Source organism: Dunckerocampus dactyliophorus, chromosome 15, assembly GCF_027744805.1.
Source record: "Dunckerocampus dactyliophorus isolate RoL2022-P2 chromosome 15, RoL_Ddac_1.1, whole genome shotgun sequence".
Taxonomy (NCBI): Eukaryota; Metazoa; Chordata; class Actinopteri; order Syngnathiformes; family Syngnathidae; genus Dunckerocampus; species Dunckerocampus dactyliophorus.
The window spans coordinates 13032914-13049227 of NC_072833.1; the positions used below are offsets into that span (position 1 = coordinate 13032914).

The following is a 16314-nucleotide window of genomic DNA, read 5'->3' on the forward strand; positions in this document are numbered from 1 at the left end:
CGTGCTCCTATCTTCTATTCCAAATGAAATCCAAATACTCCACTGCCACTTACACCAGTAACTGGTAAATACAACAAAATAAATGCTTTTGGAGTGTGTAATGTGACTTTTGCTTTCTTCTCTGCAGGAGCGTCATGCTGACAGTCTGATACAGAACCAGCACTACCAGGTGTGTTATGCAGGGAATTTTTTTTGTGGGTCACGTAGGCACTGGTAAAACCAAGAACACAATGTGGGATTTCCATCATTGCTGTCCATCACTTATTTTGGTACCCTTCATTTGTATACAAGGGATACACAAAAAACTGAACTGGAATCTACTTGTACGACCACTAGTGCAGGGGTGTCCAAACTTTTTCCACCAAGGGCTGCAGAGAGAAAAATGAAAGTATGCGGGGGACCATTTCGATATTCTTCTCATTTGTGTTTCTAAAAAACACTAAATAAACATAAAAGGAGAGGCCAATCACCTACAATTTGAATGAGTTATATTTCCTGATTATCCAAATACAGTGGTACCAGTCATTTCTATGAAACGTTGGTCCGCTTTTGTCGACATGTGTTGTAGTGTTGCATTAAAACATGCACACGATGACTTCCTGTTCAGTGCAAAGTAAGTTAGAGGGTATTATTAAGCTGGATTCTACCACCGCAACTAACAAAATGCACCCGTTGAACTTTTGTTTTTTTACACAACATTCCGAGATCACTCATGAATGGCAAAGTTATTGAGCAATTATTTTTGACACACAGCTCGCTCCAAACCCTCCTGCTAGCTTGACGTTGACATTCTTTTACGATTTCATATGACATTTTGAAATAAAAGTCAATGTTGTGATTATTAGATTCATGTCCAGAACCCTCCCCGTCTCCCTTCAATTAGGAAACTAACACACTCATGCATAAAAGCCCAATCCTGGGTAAAGCCCTAAATATGCCACACACACTTATTAACACATTTTAAGTTAGAAAAAGCACTCACCACGAATGAATGCTAATCGATAGAGCAGATAGAATCCAAGGCGCAGTCTACTAGCCTTTAAACTGGTCGTCTCGCTGCAACCGAGCTTAAATATGTCGCGGGGCCGACTCCATCTCCCTCTAAAAGCGGCAAGCCGTGGGACGCGAGCCCGCAGGCCTTTCTCCAATCCAGGTCTACATAATCCACACTGCTTGACTGTTAGAATCCCAGTAACTACTTGTGATCATGCATTAACTTTTGTTCACCTCGCCTCAGTTTAAAAGATAGTTGACTGTACAATCTAGTGCTGCCGTACTGCCATCTTGCACTGACGCAACGTCAGTAGTTACGTTGGAAGTATCCTGCACATTTTATGCATTAATATTAATATCACGTATTACTAAATTATTACTGACTTTTCTGCAGAAAACAAAATACCAAAATAACAAAATATTTTAGGATAATTTTACATTTTTTAAATTAATTATTTCATTTTATGATGCTGAACCGTGAATTTTCAGGGATCCAACATGATCCTTTTTCACAAGAAATCTTCACTTTCTTTGCAGCTATTCGTCATTCCCACGTCAGATGTCGCCCCCCCCCGTCCTCTGATCTGATATGGAAACATGTCATGAATGCGCTGAAGGTTAAGTGATTTTATGTCCCAAACGTAGGCAGGCGGTGTCGTACGTCAGCAGCTTTCTGTTTAAAATTCCCTGCTTTGCGTCCATGTCCTTGACAAATGCGCACACCGCTTTCCCGCCGTGGCGTTGGCGAGCATGGAGGAAGTGAACAGTGCCGCTTCTTCACGCCTTATTGTAAGATAAAACACTACATTGGGTTCCGTGGTGTCAAGCTCGCTTTGATGGATTGTTGTCTGGATCTGTTCAGTAAATCGAGCGCGCCTCCTTTCCTGTATCGCCTCTGAGCAGCAGTGCTTTGGCTGGGTCTCAATCGGTCCACTTTTTAGTCTTTTCGTCTTAGTACTCACTGACAAGTACAGTAAAATGCAGTCAGTATCCGGATGTTTCTCAAAACGGTCATAATGGTGAGTGTGCAGCGATGGATATTAACCACTCTCAGAAATTATTTTAGATGAGATTAAATTAGATTAGATCCAACTTTATTGATCCCTTGGACGTGTGCCCTCAGGGAAATTAAAGTTCCAGTCGCAGCAACACCGTATAAGGTATACAGGACAGCACGGCAAAATGCAGTCCACTGCCAGTACCTGGACGTTGCAATCAAAACAGGCAAAACTGGGAGTGTGCAGTGACGGACACTTATCACCCTCAATCGTCACCATTTTGGCTTTGGGGCAGAAGCAATTATTTATTTGGGACAGTCAAATAGCCCTGAAGACCTACAGTATGTACATTATGTAAAATGTAGAGATGCTTGATATTGTCTTTCTTACCGAAATCTGACATGACGATATTGTTCAGCACTTCATTATCGACACCAATATCAACCGATATTGGCAGCACAGCTTTCCCTCAAACTAATGTCCTTTAATGAACACAGTATGCTTCTTTTACGGTCATGCATTTCACATATGAAACTGCAATATACAATGTAAGTTATTGTAAAAGTGTCGTATTTCATTTAATTTTTGTCATATTTAACCTTTTGTCTCAACAAAAGTCATTAAAAATGCAGGACCAAGAGTCAACTAAAGTAACATGTTCTCCTACTGTCAACAAGTGAGACGGGGTAGCCTTCATACATTCACAAATAAGAATCCAATTAAATAAGGTTGGCAACGATACAATTTGGGAAAGCTGCACATTTGTATGTGGCACAAACATCCTTATAAGAACAAAGTAAAGTGCACAGTGTGAAACTCTGGACTAATACACTCAGTGAAATTAGAAACTGTGCTCGAGTGATTCTTCCTGAGGTGTGATGCACTGGAAAAAATGATTTTTTTGTCACAGTAAATGTTACTTTAAACCATGTGAGAAACCCGTAGCTAATGTATTTATTTAAAAAAAAGATCTTTGTAATATGAATGTGTTTACTTAGTATTAGGTAATAAATGTTGTATATTGTTTTAGTAATGTACATTTGAATAATGATACTTTAGTAACATTTACTTAAGTAGGATCAGTAGCAGCACAATTTGAGAATACCGAGTAAAATCTACTAAAACAGTTCATATGGTGACGTCAGTGGAACTCATGAGCTCCCTCTGGTGGCCGGCTAGGCATGGCTGCTGGACACTCACAGCTGCCTTGGTTAATGACCTGCTCTGTTGGGACTCATGCAATGTGGGTTAAAATAGCTGTTGTTTGTTATTTTTAACTTGTATGTGGTACTTGTCTTGTAGCCTATAAATAACAATAATACTACTACTACTAATAAATAATAATAATAATAATAATAACAACAATAATAATAATTATTATTATTATTATTACTATTACTATTTATTTATTTATTATTATGTGAGTGTTAATTTGCTGTGTGATGATTTTGCGTTCTTTGTAAGATGACACTGAGTCAGACTGTTATATTGAGTAATGACCTCCTGCGATTTCCGGTGGTTTCACAAGCTCCTCAAGAGCTCCCTTATGACTCGTGACTGGCTTCTACTAACGAATGAGCGACTGACTTTCGAGCGGCGCAGTATTGAAATGATTATTCGTAGTTCTGAAGTATAGGAGAAGTCGCAAGAATAGACATGGTCATAAATTAGCTGCACAGCAAGGTTGAAAGTTGAAGAAAAATACGCAGGCTATTACGCCTTGTATCAATTAAGAAATGTCTGTAGGATGTTTTTTATAAGCAAGTAGGGATTACTTGAAAACATATAAATAATTTGCAAGACGTTTTATGAGGTAAAGCAATATACTTAAGATGTTTTTTTTTTAAATCATTCTTAAAAAGCAAGTAGAGCTTACTTGAGAATGATGTATGGTTTACATGAGAATGACCCTTGTAATATTTACTTAAATTGTCTATGTGGAAAAAGTTACTGAGCTTTTTTTTAAGTAACTCTTACTCCAGATGTTTTTCAGTGTATTAGATTAGAAGTCTGAAAGGAAGACGCTCTACTCACCCCTCACAGCGCTTTATAGTCTCTGCAAATTGCATATTTACAATCCGAAGGCATTCCATGGACATACTGCTCTAGAGAGCTTGTGGCTGTGTCATCACTCGCCGATATCATGATTATCATTTTTAAAAACTATACCGATATGAAGCATTATTTTATTTTATGCCAGCATCTGCCGATAATATCGGTTGAACAATATTATGGGACATTCCTCGTATACAATATAATTATTGAAGTGTACTGACTGAAGTATTCCATTTGGCTGTATTTCAATTTGCGCGCTTCCGTACTCACACTTCAGTATGTATACTATGTGCACTGTGTACTTAGTCCCTGAGGGTGCAAATTTTCACCGTGTAGTGCTGTCCCAAATCGATTACTGACCGCATTTACTGGAAATGACGATTTACCCGCTTCGTCCTCTTCTCTCCTTTTTAATTGTGAATTGCAACCACTAAAGTTAATCCTTCCCGTCTCCAATGCAGCCAAGATGGTGATGATGGAGGGTTATTATGCTCCATTGCTGCACACGCTCCATTTTGGCCGTTCTGAGTGCAACATCTGAGTACTGACAGTGCACTGCCTTTTGCATTACTTCTTTGTGAACAAACGTACACACTCGAAATGCTAAGTTTAAGTACGGAAGTGAGCCAGCTGAGACACAGCCTTAGTCTTTGTCTTTGGCAGCGGCTGCTTTGACATGCCGCCATCTTGTCCTGACTGGCATGAGAAAGCGTCCTTTGCTGGAGCGTGTGGCGCTGCGTCCTGGCAGAGGCAGAGCGCGACAGCTCGCCACCGCGTCCTGCTTGGCCGCCGCATGTGTTGACCGTGGGAGAACGCCACGCTAGCGTTGAGTCTCTCGCACAGGTCGGAGTGGACATTCTCTCCCACACTTGCTGGCGAGATGATTGACAGGCGACCGCTAAATCGATGAAAGCAATTAGTAGGACACGTGACAACCTGTGGTGCTTCTTGTACTCCACTCTGTTTCCAACAGGAAGTCATCAGGAACCTGGTGAAGAGGTACGTGGCCGCCATGATCCGCAGTGCCAAGACGGACGAGGGTCTGACAGAGGAGAACTTTAAGGTGGGTAGGACTGTTGGTAGGCTGTTGTCATGGTGACCACTCCAGCGACAGACAAAAAGACGACGATATTGGCAAGGAGGTTTCATTTTGCAAGCGGTGGCGGCGGTCTGATTCCAGAATTAATGGTCCACACACTCGCCATCATGCTTCCCATAATGCCTTGCACTTTGATGAGCTTCCAATGACTTCCAATGTGGCTTTCACTTGCAGAAAGAACATGAGGTGCACACCAGATTCACTTGGCCTGATGAGCATGCATAATGTGGCACTAATGTCTCACTCTCACACACACACACACACACACACACACACACACACACACACACACAGTGTACATGGATCCCATATGGTAGGCGACTTGTGACGACATTTGTCACAAAAGAAAGATGCTCATTGAAGCTGGTTGTGTGTCTGCACTCACCTGGGCATTGCAGGTGTGCACAAACAATCACTGTAAAAGTGAGCCATCAAGTAGAAAATAAGTATGCAGTGTGCATCATACACTTATGAAAGCATACTAACAGAAGTATTGCATCCGAGGGACACACCCACTGTCTCAATTAGCACACTTCCAACTCGCATACTTACATGTCTTTTGAGTGCATAACTGTCATCACATTGAGAAGTACGGCAGAATGCAGTGTACTGTCAGTACCCAGATGTTGCGCTCAAAACACCCAAACTGGTGAGTGCTCAGCGATGGACTCCCCCCCATCCCCGGTAGTCGCCATCTTGGCTACCTAACGGAAGTGGAGGAACTAGCAAACAAAAAGTGACGGCATAATGTCCGCCTCGTTTGAAGCACAAATTCATTTTTAATGAATGTACATTGGAGAAGTGTGTGTGTGTGTGTGTGTGTGTGTGTGTGTGTGTGTGTGTGTGGTGGGGGGGGTGGGGGGGGGGGGGGGGCAATATTTTATGGGCCGATCCCAATGTTGGTGATGATGTTCTACTAAGCGGTTGCAATTCTCTATGACAAAGTAGTGAAGAAGAAGAAGAAGCGGATATTAGGTAAGCATAGTAGTTGTAGGTAAGTGTGCACTACACAACATTCACTCAGGAACTAAGTACACAGTGTACACAGTATACTTACTGAAGCGCACTAACAGAAGTATTCCATTTGTGACACAGCCAAACCCTTCAAATGTGTTAACCAAGTGAAGGAAGTGGGCGGAGACAGGAAAGACTCCTCCCACCTTGCGTCTTTTTGATAATGTCGTGTTTGCTCGTGTCTTCTCATCATAAACGTGTCTTTGTGCCTCCAGGAGTTGAAGCAGGACATCTCCAGTTTCCGCTACGAGGTCCTGGATCTCCTCGGCAACAGACGTCCTCCTCGCAGACACTACTCGTCTTCCAGCGAGGCAGCCAGAGATGATGGCGGCGTGGCCTCGGAGGACGACACCGAGCCGGGCGACGGCCAGCGATCAAAGAGCGTGACCTTCACCACGCCACTGGTGGATGACTCTCGGCCTGCGCCGACATTGGGCGTCTCGGCCTTGGTGCGCTCCATCTCCGGGATGGGCGGTGTGGAGAAAGAGGGCGAGGCAGAAGAGGAGGAGGAGGGAGGCATGTGCTGGGGGGAGGAGGGGGAGGAAGAGGAGGAGGAGGGCAAACCAAAGAGCAACGGGCTGAAAACGACGGGGGTCCTACTTTCTGCCACCACCACCCTTCCATCGTCATCACTGGCATCAGCACTGTCGTCCTCGCTGGCTCGCACGAGGAGCCGCCTGCAGCGTCTCTCGGCGCCAACGGCAAAGACGGACTCCTTCAAGCGCCTGTCCTTCCTGTTCTCCCGCTCCAAACGCAGAGCCCCACCCATGCCGCTCCCCCTTCAAGCCCCGCCTTCTTACACCATCTCCGACGGGCTGCTCCTACCAAGGGGGGGCCGCACTGACTTGGGACTGGGTCACGTGACCCGGAGCGAGACTCGCCTGAACGAGGTGGGCCGCTCGGTGGACGTCAGCAGCCCCTCCTTCTCATCACGCAGAACAAACGGACGCGATTCGCTCCTGACGCTCCCCCCACCGCCACCATGCCCGTGCCAGTCGCTACACTGCACCTCCAACATGTCCGAGTCTAGCTCACGCCTCCTGGACTCCAGTGAGGACGTTTTCCAGGTCGGCGGCAGCGTGGAAGGTGCTGGGGGGGGCGGACTGATGATGATGATGGGCGGGTGGGTGGGACCCTGTGACGATGTCATTGAGGACAGCTGCGAGGTCATCGAGGACTCGGTCAGCACGCAACTATAGAAGACGACGTCCGACTGGCCCGTGATGTTTCGAGAGAGGAGGTGGGCCCGGTTGCAAGGCACGCCCACTGGAACGGGACATCTAGCTAGCTGAACATGCATTAGCCTGTCAACGAGCCAATTAGCGCATTAGGCATTCGCGTGTTTGTTTTTTTTATGCGATGACATCACTTTGCAATAACACTACGTACACATTTCTCGGAAAGTCTGTCAGTCGTTTATGGAAAGACGAGCAGCAAGACGTCAATGAGGAAGGAATAAATGGACGCGCTCGTTTGTCCCTTTAAGCAATTTTACCCACTGGAACACCAACAAGTACCAGGACTGGACCAAAGTCAAAATCGCCTGAGGAGGACAAAGGGAAGACCCGCCCCTTAACACTGCTGTAATAGCCTGCACCCTTCCTCAGCCCGAACCCCACCCCGCCTTTCTGCACCAATCAGGGCCAAGGAACTGTTTCTAACACTTCTACTAGTAATAACAACACTAATAATAATAATAATAATATTAATAATAATAATAATAATAATAATAAGGACTATTGTGGTTTGCTTCTTGTTGCCTCCAAGACTCCACTCATTCAGTTCTTCCGTCTTTTTGTTACGTTTTTTTTTTTTTAAGCTGCTCAACAAAACAAACGGACGTGAAAGACGCCAGGAAGTGACGGCGGAGGATGAGTGAGGACACGCAGCACTTTTGTCTTTTTGCTACCAACTCGAACCTTATTTTCCTGTAGAAGGTTCTTTAGGAGTCATTCTGGCATGAGCGGACAACTTCGACGCGACTGTCAGCGCTACACAATTTATGCATGTTTGAGCGCGCGCGCACACACACACACACACACACACACACACACACACACACCGCTTCCTCCACATCAATCGTTGATCTTTGCCCTCGTAACGTAAGGCTGCAGTAACCATGAACGCCGCCAGGGGCGTGTTTTCCTGTCGGGTTGCCATGGCAGCCTACTGCAATACAGAGGGGGCGGGCCATTAATCACCATGACAACACAGAAGCCTCTTAAAGGGCACTTCCACCCCCAAATATTAGAAATGAACACGCTTATTGACAAGTATTGATTGCTCTAAAAGCTCATTTGATCAATGAGCACACACACACACACAGCTCAATCAATCATTCTGATAGATTAATATCAGTAATGGCTGTCTGATTCGGAGTGTGTATGCGCGCGTGTGTGTGTGTGTGTGGGTGGGTGTGTGTTGTCCCACTGCCTCTTTAGAAGACAAATCTCCTTCGGTGACACACAGACTTAGCCACCACTGTCTCTTGAGGGCGGGGCTTCATTATGTTTAATTCCCACGTGCACACACACACACACACACATGCATGCGCCCACTCACTTGGACACACATGTGATGAGTGTACACACATACACACACACAGAACGTTATGACTTTGACAATAAGATTTATGTTCCGACAACAGTAGGAAAACAAGGACAAACACACAGGGCGTGAACAAAAGCAGTGTGTGTGTGTGTGTGTGTGTGTGTGTGTGTGTGAGAGAGAGAGAGAGAGATGTTCCTTGCATTAATCATAATACTTAAGTACCAATATAAAATGATATAAGTGTGTGTGCGTGTGATCACAGACTCATATGGCCAGCACACAAATTAAAGCTTTCAGGTGTCAGACACACACACGCACACACACACACACACACACACGTGACATCAGGTGCCCCCTTCACCCTTCAAGGGTATTTTCAGCTTTAAAACAAAAAAAAACTCTCCTTTGTTTTTCCACTGAATGAACGTATGATTGTGTTATTTTTCTAGAAGCAGCCGCTAGCGCACGTTGTTGACTTTAATAAAAGCATCCTTACAAAAAAATTATATTTTATCTTTTAAGTGTTGGTTTGTTCAAACAAAGCCCAAGAGGAACTCTTCATTGGAAGTGACTTCCAAAAAAGGAGCCCATTTGAGTCGTGCTGCTTCTGAATACAACCCCCCCCCCCAACTATTCTACTTCCTGTGAGGCCTTTTTCAGTGTTTGCATGCGTTTCCTGTGTGGACACCATGTATGAATGCAACAGTCAGCAGGGGGCGCCACTTAAAGCACTAGCTAGCTTAAGCAACTTCAGTTAACCTCTTCGGAAATGTTTTATAAATGCACACATCGCAACACAACGTAGCACAAAATACAACGTATGAATGAAACAGTTAAAGCACTAGCGCACAAGCTAGCTTAAGCAACCTCAGCTAACTTCATTGGCTATTTTCTCTAGCTATGCACACAACACACTATGGTCCAAATATGCACACTGACCAAAAGGAAACAGTTTTTCAAAACACCACATTGTCCATGAGCTGATTGTGTGACTGTTGAAAGGTCTTTTTGCTGCTTCAATAGCGTGTGTGTGTGTGTGTGTGTGTGTGTGTGTTTCGCACAAAGCTCTTGTGTGGGCTGCACTGCTGAATAGGAACCAGCTTTCATCTTTTCTCTCTCGCACGCTGCATCCAGCTCCCCTCCACCAACTCAGTGTCAACTTGTGCTATGAGACACACACTCATCTGCCAGCGTGCGTGTGTGTGTGTGTACGAAATGAGGAGCCGGCTGTCCTTTTGGCAGGCAGCAGCACGTTGAAGCACCTCTCACAATAAGTGGACCATCATTGAAGGACCGAGGAACACTCATCTACACCATCGCACCAACGTGAAATAACAGTTATCATTAAATCAATGACGTAGATGTACTTTTATATTCTATAGAAAACATACATGGAGAAAATCAAAAACTCTCACATTTTTGCAGATGTGTATGTTTGCTGCATGAAAAACTCACCACAATGTTGCTCCTCGACTTGAATGAGAATTGAGCCTGAAGGCCCCAAAAGTTGTTAAAGTGTCATCTGGGATGATGTTTGCTCCACAGGGAAAATCTGTTGACACACAAATCACTTCAGCATTGACTCCAAACACAAATCAACTTTAAAGAATAGGATCATCCACGTCTTGGTAAACTACAGGATGTAAAAAACAAACAAACATCAACATTGTTTTAAATGGATTTAAATGGCGCTCTCTGGTGGAATAAATTAAAACTGCAACCTCAGTTCTGCGCTCCATCTCAATACCTAGCATTGCGAGTGCTTAAATGCTTTCACAATGAGAAGCACAGGGAAATGCAGCGCGCCGTCAGTACTTCGATGTTCCACTTAACACGCAGCAAATGGCGGCGTCATCATCGGCTGTGTTTTCATTCGCCCACTTCCGTATTTATACTGCACTTCTGTATGTATACCATGAACGCTGCTTTCCTTGTGGCGCGAATTTTGACAGTGACACCGCTGTCCCAAATCGATTACTGTTGTTTGCGCACTTACCGGAAATGACATCGTGATATTGATCAGTTTTCGCTTCTTCTCCTCTCCTTTTTAAATTGTGAATTTGCAAGTGTTGAGTGCAACATCCAGGGTACTGACGGTGCATTGTATTTTAACAAGGAACGCACTTCAACAGTGAAAACGCTAATCGTAAGTATGGAAGTGCGCAAATTGAAACACAGCCATCGCCATCTTGGCAACGTACCCCCTCTTCCGCTAACCACTCGTGTTAGTCCCCACGTGTGGTTTCAATTCATCATTAAAAAGGAGGGAAGTAGACGAAGAGGGTAACTCTTGCGATCGTTATTTCCAGTAAATGCGCAACTACAATCCTCCATTTGGGACAGCTAGACTGTCACAATTGGCTGTTTCCACTGCAGCACTTATATAATATATACTATTTACACTTTGTAATTAGTTCCTGGGGGCGCATAGTACTTCTCAATGCTAAGTACAGAAGTGCGTTAATTTAAATTCTGCTTTTACCCGGACAAAGTTGAAAACCGCAACAGCTTCGCTTCACGTTAATAATTGTTTGCAATAAGAATACATGATGTCAAATGAAATGATCATACCACGTTTTATAAATTGAATAAACTGCATATTATATCCTCTTAAAACACTGTTGAGCGCCTTGCACACTCAAGTGTGTGTGCTTTAGGCGCCTTCCTGTGGATTAAATGACAACTGCACCGCGACTGAGGCCTTTTCCTTGGCTCTCATTGGTCCCGCTCGTGACACCTCTTGCTCTCTAATTGGTCGACAAGGACCTGAAAGCGGAAGTGGTCTCAGCTGTAACGATCTGAAGCAAGGACCAATACAAGAAAACGTTGTTTCTTTATAAACGTTAAAAAGTACAACTGAAATATTACCGAAGGCACTGGGATGAGTTTAGTGATTCATATTTGGCTTTTCTTCATCATTGCTGCGGCTGGAACGGCGAAGAAGAACGACGGCGACGATGAATGGGTTCATCTTCCGGACAATTGTGAAGGTAACGGAGAAGTGGGCAACACTTCTTACACGATTAACACCATTATACAATAACACATTAGTAAGACCGACAATATTATCATGTAATAACAATAATATATTAGTAAAATGTAACTTAGCATGACATAATAATTACGGATGCTGACCTGCATTCATCAACATGTTTCCATGTCAACAATACTACAATTCAATTATGAAATGAAAGGAAGAACATTTCAAAATGTGTCAGTACATAAAAGTCATGGCCATGATGGGTGACAATAATGTTATTAACGTTAATGATAATGAGTGTGTTTTCAGTGTGCAAGTTCGTCAGCATCGAGATGAAGTCAGCGTTCGAAGAAACTGGGAAGACAAAGGAAGTCATCGACAGAAACTATCGATTCATCGACACCAAGGGCGCTCCGCCAATCAAATACGTCAAGTCGTAAGTGTGTAGAATGCTTCCATCTGTACACTTCAATAAGTATATTGTGTACACTTGTGTACTCTGTTCCCGCGGGTGTCAATTTTGACAGTGTAGTGCTGTCCCGAATCCATTACTGTCGTTTCACACTTACCGGAAATGATTATCACAATATGTACCCACTTCTTCTCTCCTGTTTAATTGTGATTTGAAACTACTCGAGTTAGTCTCTCCCCTTCTGCTATATGTAGCCAAGATGGCGACTATTGAGTGTGGTAAGTGTCCATCAATGCACACTCATCATTTTGAGTGCAACATCCAGGTCAGGACAGTGTACAGTAATAAGTCTCAATTCAAACACTTCCATACTTAGCATTTTGAGAGCAAATGGAAAGGCTAACCTGAGTGGTTGCAATTCACCATTAGAAAGGAGAGAACAAGAAGCAGGTAAACAGCGCCATCATTTCGGGTAAGTGCGCAATGACACTTATGGATTTGGGACAGCACTACAATGTCAAAATGTGTGCACTCAGAAAGTAAGTACACAGCGCACACAGTACACAAACACAGCCTGTGTGTGCGCCAGTTGAACATGTCTCACACACTCGCACGCACACACTGTTAGAAACCTAATGGTTATCAAATAAGGTCAAAGGTCAGTCTCATTTGGATGTGTTCCTGTTGTCTGCAGTGACCTGCGCTTCATTGAGGTGGTGGAGAACGTGTGTCAGAGGCTGCTGGAGTACAACCTGCACAAAGAGAGAAGTGGCAGCAACCGCTTTGCCAAAGTTAGTCTGGCTTCAAAGTAAAAGCCTCTGTGTGTTGTGATCTCACTCTAAACGGGTGTGCGCGTGTGTGCAGGGGATGTCAGAGACCTTCTCCACCCTCCATGGTCTGGTCAATAAAGGTGTGAACGTGGTCATGGACATTCCATACGAGCTGTGGAATGAAACATCCGCGGAGGTGGCTGACCTCAAGAAGAGGGTGTGTTATCATCACACACACACACACACACACACAAATGTGTCACCAGTATTTATAACGTGTGTGTGTGTCTGTCAGTGTGACGTACTGGTGGAGGAGTATGAGGACGTGATTGAAGACTGGTACAAAGGCAGCCAGGAAGAAGACCTGACTACTTACCTGTGTGAGAAGCATGTGCTGAAAGGACAGGACACAGGTGACACACACACACACACACACACACACATTTCGGCTAACCAGGCTCCCATGCTGACCTTTGCATCTTTGTCCAGCCTGCTTGCAGGAAGCATGGACACCCAAGAAGAAGGGAGACCAAGCGGCTATGTCAGAGGACATGAAGAAGAAGAAGAGGAAGAACAAGAGCGAAGGAGGAGACAAGGGAGCAGACAGCCAGAAGAAGAAAAAGAAGAAGAAGAAGAGCAAAGCCCCTCTCGAGAGGACAGAGGACGGGGCGTCGTCAGACGAAGACGTCCAGCCTCAGGTGTCTCTCTCTGGGAAGACTGAGTTATGAGGGAAAACACAAAAGAACTTTATGCAGAATCCACAGACTGCCTGCAGGAACATGTGTGTGTGTGTGTGCGCGCGTGCCTGTCCGGAGATGGTATTTTCAGATGTACATAGAATGGTTTGAAAAAGTGTCTGCCCACTTCCTGATTTCTTCCTTTTTTGCGTGTTTGTTTCAGATCATCAAACACATTTAAATATTAGTCCATAACAACTGAACACAAAAGGCAGTTTTTAAATGGAACTTTTCATTATTAAGGGAGGGAAAAAAGAAACCTACATGATCCTGTGTGAAAAAGTGATTGCCCTCTAAACCTAATAACTTATCGGGCCACCCTTAGCAGCAATTAACTGCAATTAAGCGTTTGGGATAACTTGCAGTGAGTCTCTTACAGCGCTGTGGAGGAATTTTAGCCCACTCATCTTTGCAGAATTGTTGTAATTCAGCCACATTGGGGGGTTTTCCAGCATGAATCGTGTTCTCAAGGTCGTGCCACAGCATCTCAATAGGATTCAGGTCAGGACTTTGACTAGGCCACTCCTTCATGTAGTTTTTTCTCCCGTAATAAGTTTCATTCAAAAACTGCATTTTGTGTTCACTTGTTTTGTCATTGACTAATATTTCAATTTGTTTGATGATCTAAAACTTGTAAGTACGCCAAACATGCCAAAAAAAAGAAATCAGGAAGGGGGCAAACACTTTCACACAACTGTGTGTGTTCGTGTTTCTACTGATTGTTGTTGCTTCGTTCTAACGGCGTGACAGTCTGCTATCAATAAACGTTTTTAAACACACTTGAGCTTTATTACTTTAATATTGGTTTATTTTAATACTCATCTTTTATTTTAATATTTATCTTTATTTTCATTCATCCATTTTCTATGCTGCTTGTCCTCAGTGGGTTCACGGGCGAGGTGACTTCAGGTGAGAGGCGGGGTACACCCTGGATTGGTCCCCAGGCACATACATGCAACCATTCACACAATTAGTCTCCAATTAACAACTTGCATATTTTCCGAATGTGGGAGGAAGCCTGAGCATGTATTGGAACCCTCGATCTCCTGTGAGCCCAAGATACCAACCATTCATCCACCGTGCGGCCTATTCCATATTAATATGAATTATTTTCGGATTAATTGTAATTTTTATTTGGGTGTGACAATAATAAAAAGGTTTGTGTTGGCTGTAATGTCACATTATCACCACTCGAGGGAGCCAGAGTTTGTTTTTAACGATGCAACAATGACGATCGTTTTATAGGTAGAATTGATGCACAGATCGTCACCTTTAAACGAAACAAATATATGTACACGTGTCCTTAAAGTCTGGATATATAATGTACACGTATAATGTACACACACTACACAAAGTATATTTTTTGTATATGAATTTTGGCCTACACAAACTATGATAAATTATCAGCAAAGACTGCATCATTATTGTGGCACAAACACACACACACACACACATCACTCTTTACCCCTGGCAGTGTTTTATTTAAAAAAAAGGAAAAAATATGAGCCAGTCCTAAAATGATAAAACAAAGACAGTGGAAACTTTAGCAATAAAGCGGCAATTAAGGCTTTGGCCACTCGGGGGCAGCAGATGATGACAATAGTGTAAAAAGTACTCAGAAGAAGTCCACGTGTGAACATGAACTCAACGGTAAAAACTTTAGATAAAAGACCACACGCCAAAAAAAAAGATACAAGTTTAGAAAAGGTGAATGAGGACAAATGACAAAAATAGGAGCAACAGTAGCAAACATGTCAGCACACTAACTGTGATCCATTTTGTTTTCTTTGCTTTCCTTTGGGGTCAAAGTTGAGAAAACCTACTCAGATCTTGACAAAACAGTGTTAGCGTTAGTGGACTCGAACAGCCAGAAGCACGTTCATTCATCTTGTTTCTCCTCATGTTAGGAAGGTCAACAGGCAGCAAATTGGCGACACGGGCGCCATTTTGTCAGTGGTCGCACACAAACAAACAAACGCCACGTTCATCACACAGTTTGACCGCATCGGTTCTGCCTGCACGCCACATTTGTTGTCCTTTAGCGCAGAGGAAGGAACGCGGAACCGAGTGACATTTGCCAACGTTATCAGCGGGACGCCTTCCTCACTCTAAAATGAGACATTTAGCATGGCCGTCCAACCAAAAAAATGTCATTACTGCTAACAATGTCCACTGAATATGTCCTCACTGAAGTGTGATCCTGGACAGATATTAACACCAACCATCTTGACCAACAAACATTTAGTTAATAAGCATTTCATTAAAGATGTAGCCTACTGTATTAACACAATAAAATACGCACTGCCCTTTGTCAATGACTTTATTAGCTTTTAGTGACAAACCGTGTGTCTTTTTTTCCCACACAAAATGTCGGGAGTGCATGTGGAAAAGCATGTGGCACAGACGCTAATACGCTAAGGCGCTAATGGCGGGCTACATGGCATTTGGAGCAGAAAGGTGTGACATGCAAGCCTTCACACTGGCAAACATTAGCATACACACACACACACACACACACACACACACACACACACACACACACACACACACACTCCTCAGGGTCTGCCATTAATAACAGCTGACCTTTGCACGTTTAGGCTGTGAAATGATAGCCAAGCGAACGTGAGGACAGCCACCACACCTCCCTCGTGTCTCTTCTGTCTCTCCATCTTGGCTCTCTTGACAAGCAGCTTTGTTCTTACAAAC

The 16314-nt window shown here is 43.8% G+C and overlaps 3 protein-coding genes across 6 annotated transcripts in view; 2 read left to right on the top strand and 1 right to left on the bottom strand.

Moving 5' to 3' along the window:
• The window catches only part of trpc5a (transient receptor potential cation channel, subfamily C, member 5a), a 61276-nt gene extending 50360 nt beyond the window's left edge, over positions 1-10916 (top strand). The window contains exons 15-17 of the mRNA XM_054800745.1: positions 128-169; positions 5020-5109; positions 6375-10916. Coding sequence (XP_054656720.1) covers positions 128-169; positions 5020-5109; positions 6375-7358 — 1116 coding nt within the window. The 3' untranslated portion in view covers positions 7359-10916. The remainder of the gene's footprint in view (positions 1-127; positions 170-5019; positions 5110-6374) is intronic.
• dachb (dachshund b) overlaps positions 10135-16314 on the bottom strand; it is an 80706-nt gene continuing 74526 nt past the window's right edge. For all 4 annotated transcript variants that reach the window (XM_054800751.1, XM_054800750.1, XM_054800749.1 and 1 more), the window contains one exon: positions 10135-10261. The gene's annotated coding sequence lies outside the window, so the exon portion shown is untranslated. The remainder of the gene's footprint in view (positions 10262-16314) is intronic.
• On the top strand, positions 11450-14381 carry cnpy3 (canopy FGF signaling regulator 3). Its single transcript, XM_054800757.1, has 6 exons — positions 11450-11699; positions 11999-12125; positions 12796-12892; positions 12966-13088; positions 13167-13284; positions 13361-14381. Exons 1-6 carry the CDS (start codon positions 11591-11593, stop codon positions 13597-13599), a joined length of 813 nt encoding a protein of 270 aa, XP_054656732.1. The 5' UTR covers positions 11450-11590; the 3' UTR covers positions 13600-14381.

What these genes read in the sequence shown, in the direction of transcription:
- cnpy3 (XM_054800757.1), top strand. Translation starts at nt 11,591, where the DNA reads ATGAGTTTAGTGATTCATATTTGGCTTTTCTTCATCATTGCTGCGGCT. An exon ending in CCAATCAAATACGTCAAGTC is followed by an intron (nt 12,126 to 12,795) that starts GTAAGTGTGTAG and finishes TGTTGTCTGCAG; the next exon opens with TGACCTGCGCTTCATTGAGG. An exon ending in TGGCTGACCTCAAGAAGAGG is followed by an intron (nt 13,089 to 13,166) that starts GTGTGTTATCAT and finishes TGTGTCTGTCAG; the next exon opens with TGTGACGTACTGGTGGAGGA.